A 2,500-nucleotide genomic window follows, 5' to 3' on the forward strand; every position below is an offset into this window, starting at 1 on the left:
GAGAATGTGAATGTCGTTGCTATCTTGAGTTTTTAGTTAAGATAAAAATAGATTAAAATTACTAGACTTTTTATATCTATACATCACTAAATCACATTTAGCTTAGAGCAAGGTAACAAGAGCTAAACACAGTGCAGTCCCAAAACATTACCTGTCCAAGAGTTCTGGAGTTTCTTTAAAGCAACTGTTGGGCCATGGTTCTTTGTGAAACCACACTTCGCCTACATGTTCAGTCAAGAGCCTGAAGCCGCATGTTCCTCCAAGACTCAGTCTCCCAGGGGGCACAGAGGGTGAAACCCCCAGGGACACAGGTTTCAACTCCCATTGGTCACTCTGAACCCCATGACCTGTGAGGTCACCGGCCAATATAAAGCCAGGTTGATCCAACTCTTCCGTCTCTTTCTAAAACTCCCTCCAAGGAGAGAAGGCTGTCGAGCCTCTTCATCCTCTTCCTACAATCCTTCCACAGGAGGGAAGGCTGTGGAGCCTCTTCTCCAGCTCACATCTTCTCTTCCCATCCAACTCTTGAGAGAAGCACAAAGGTGCAGCTTCCAGCTCATCTCACCAAGGAAACCTCCTCGCCCTCCAAGCTCTACCAACGTCCTAGCAGCGACTCGATGTCCTGCTTGAAAACTTCAACCAGCAACTGAGCTACACAGCTCAACCGAGACCAGCAAGACGACACAAAACTGCAACTGCACAGCAACTTCCTTTTTCCCTTTCCACGGACTGGTAACACAACTGGGCTTAATAATTTTACTAGGCTAAGCAAGACTGTTTATTCGATTCTGTGTGAGGTTTATAAGTTTGATTTGTGGTGTTGTGATATTTTGGGTACAAGTTATTGAGAAAGTAATGTTAGTCTGTTATGCTCTTCACAGTCTTTCGTTGCATCCAATCTAGTAACTTCCTCTAATTTGGCACCGACACACAGACACACACACACACACACACACACACACACACAGACACACACACACACACAGACACACACACACACAGACACACGCATAACTCTTCACCTCATTATCTCTACAGGTCATAAACATTCCAATAGGGGGGGGGGAAGGGTGTTATCTCTTTGGCCAGCCGCCATCTTGAAAGCACGCTGACTCACACAGACACACACACATGTATACACACATACCTATCTTTGTTTAGCAATTAGACCGTTAGTAATTTGTGTTTTTATACTTTATTATATTCATAATAAATGTTTTTCTTTCACAAATGTTTTTTCATTAATGTTGCATAAGTGAATTTCGCCAACCTCTACACTGTCAAGAACTCCATATCCTTCAACTTAGCTAACTATCTATATGGTAATTTTGGTTATAGTTATTAATTTAATTGTTAATCAGAGTTCCAAATTTGTAGTTAGTACTTTTATGAGACTTAATCAATAAATTAGCTATCTTTTCCCTTCCTTTGAAGGGTGGTGCCCGAGGTAACTTTAATCAATTAAAGTTATTATTTAATATTAATAGTAAAATATTAATATCTAATATTTTATCTTGATAACCAAATTTATTGAATGCCGAAGGCACACCATTTTATGGTATCACGTTTGATGCATTATGGCACAACACAACACTTTGCTCATTTTTAACCTTAAATCATCAATTTGATGAAAGTGAGTCTGATGTGTGAGTGAACATGAGAAAGTTTCCTCCTTCACTCCCTGAACGTCTGTTCTCTGTGACTCTGCTGAGTGGGTTCCATCTCCTGTGAGAAGAACTGACTGAGAGTCAGCTTCAACTGTCACAACCAGCTGCAGCTGAAGACTGAAGCTGAACTGAGATCAGTTAAAAACACTCTGAAGTTATTAAAAACCAGAGTTTATCTCCAATATTCAGCAGGAAACTGTTAAAACATGAAGAATTCTGAACAGAGTTTGGTGGATTTGTTACAGCAGCAGCTCTTCAGGGTCAGGAAGCAGAGGATCATGGGTAATATCGGTAGATGGGATCCTCATTGCTCCCATTTCCACGTACCAGCCGTCTGTCTCATTCCTGTGGGTCTCCACTCGTCCTCCCACACGACCACTAGCTTCTAATATGGTCACCTTGTTCAAACGGGTAATTTACCAGGTTAGACATAAGCATCTTATTCCTGATTTTATAATAAATGGGTATTTTCTGTCAAAAAATATATTGTTAGAAAAACAAATGACTCTGAACTCTGGATTATACGCTACAAAAAGGTCATAAATGTAAGATTAGAAGTGATCAGTGAAGTCAGGTCTGAAACATAAAGAAACTCAAACAGAAGTGATGTCGTCAAGAACTAGATAATAAATAAAGATAGATGAAGCTTCCTCACTTCCTCCCACTGAACAGAAATGAAGCTGAAATATCTCGGATACGGGAGTTGGTCCAGTGGTCCCTCCTTAAATCATCATACAAAACACCCAACATGTTGCAGCCGGAACCAGCAGGGGGCAGACCTTGGTTCAGGTGGTATGTTGGGATTGTTTCAGTGTATGTCTGCCCCTAGTGGT

General features: G+C 41.0%; 1 protein-coding gene across 1 annotated transcript in view; it reads right to left on the reverse strand.

Moving 5' to 3' along the window:
- Window positions 1-2,500, reverse strand: part of LOC124851341 (L-amino-acid oxidase-like) — a 4,586-nt gene that overhangs the window by 881 nt on the left and 1,205 nt on the right. Inside the window, exon 4 of the mRNA XM_047338836.1 lies at window positions 1,938-2,065. Within this exon, the coding sequence (XP_047194792.1) occupies window positions 1,938-2,065 (128 nt within the window). The remainder of the gene's footprint in view (window positions 1-1,937; window positions 2,066-2,500) is intronic.

This window comes from Hippoglossus stenolepis, chromosome 23, assembly GCF_022539355.2.
Source record: "Hippoglossus stenolepis isolate QCI-W04-F060 chromosome 23, HSTE1.2, whole genome shotgun sequence".
Lineage (NCBI taxonomy): Eukaryota > Metazoa > Chordata > Actinopteri > Pleuronectiformes > Pleuronectidae > Hippoglossus > Hippoglossus stenolepis.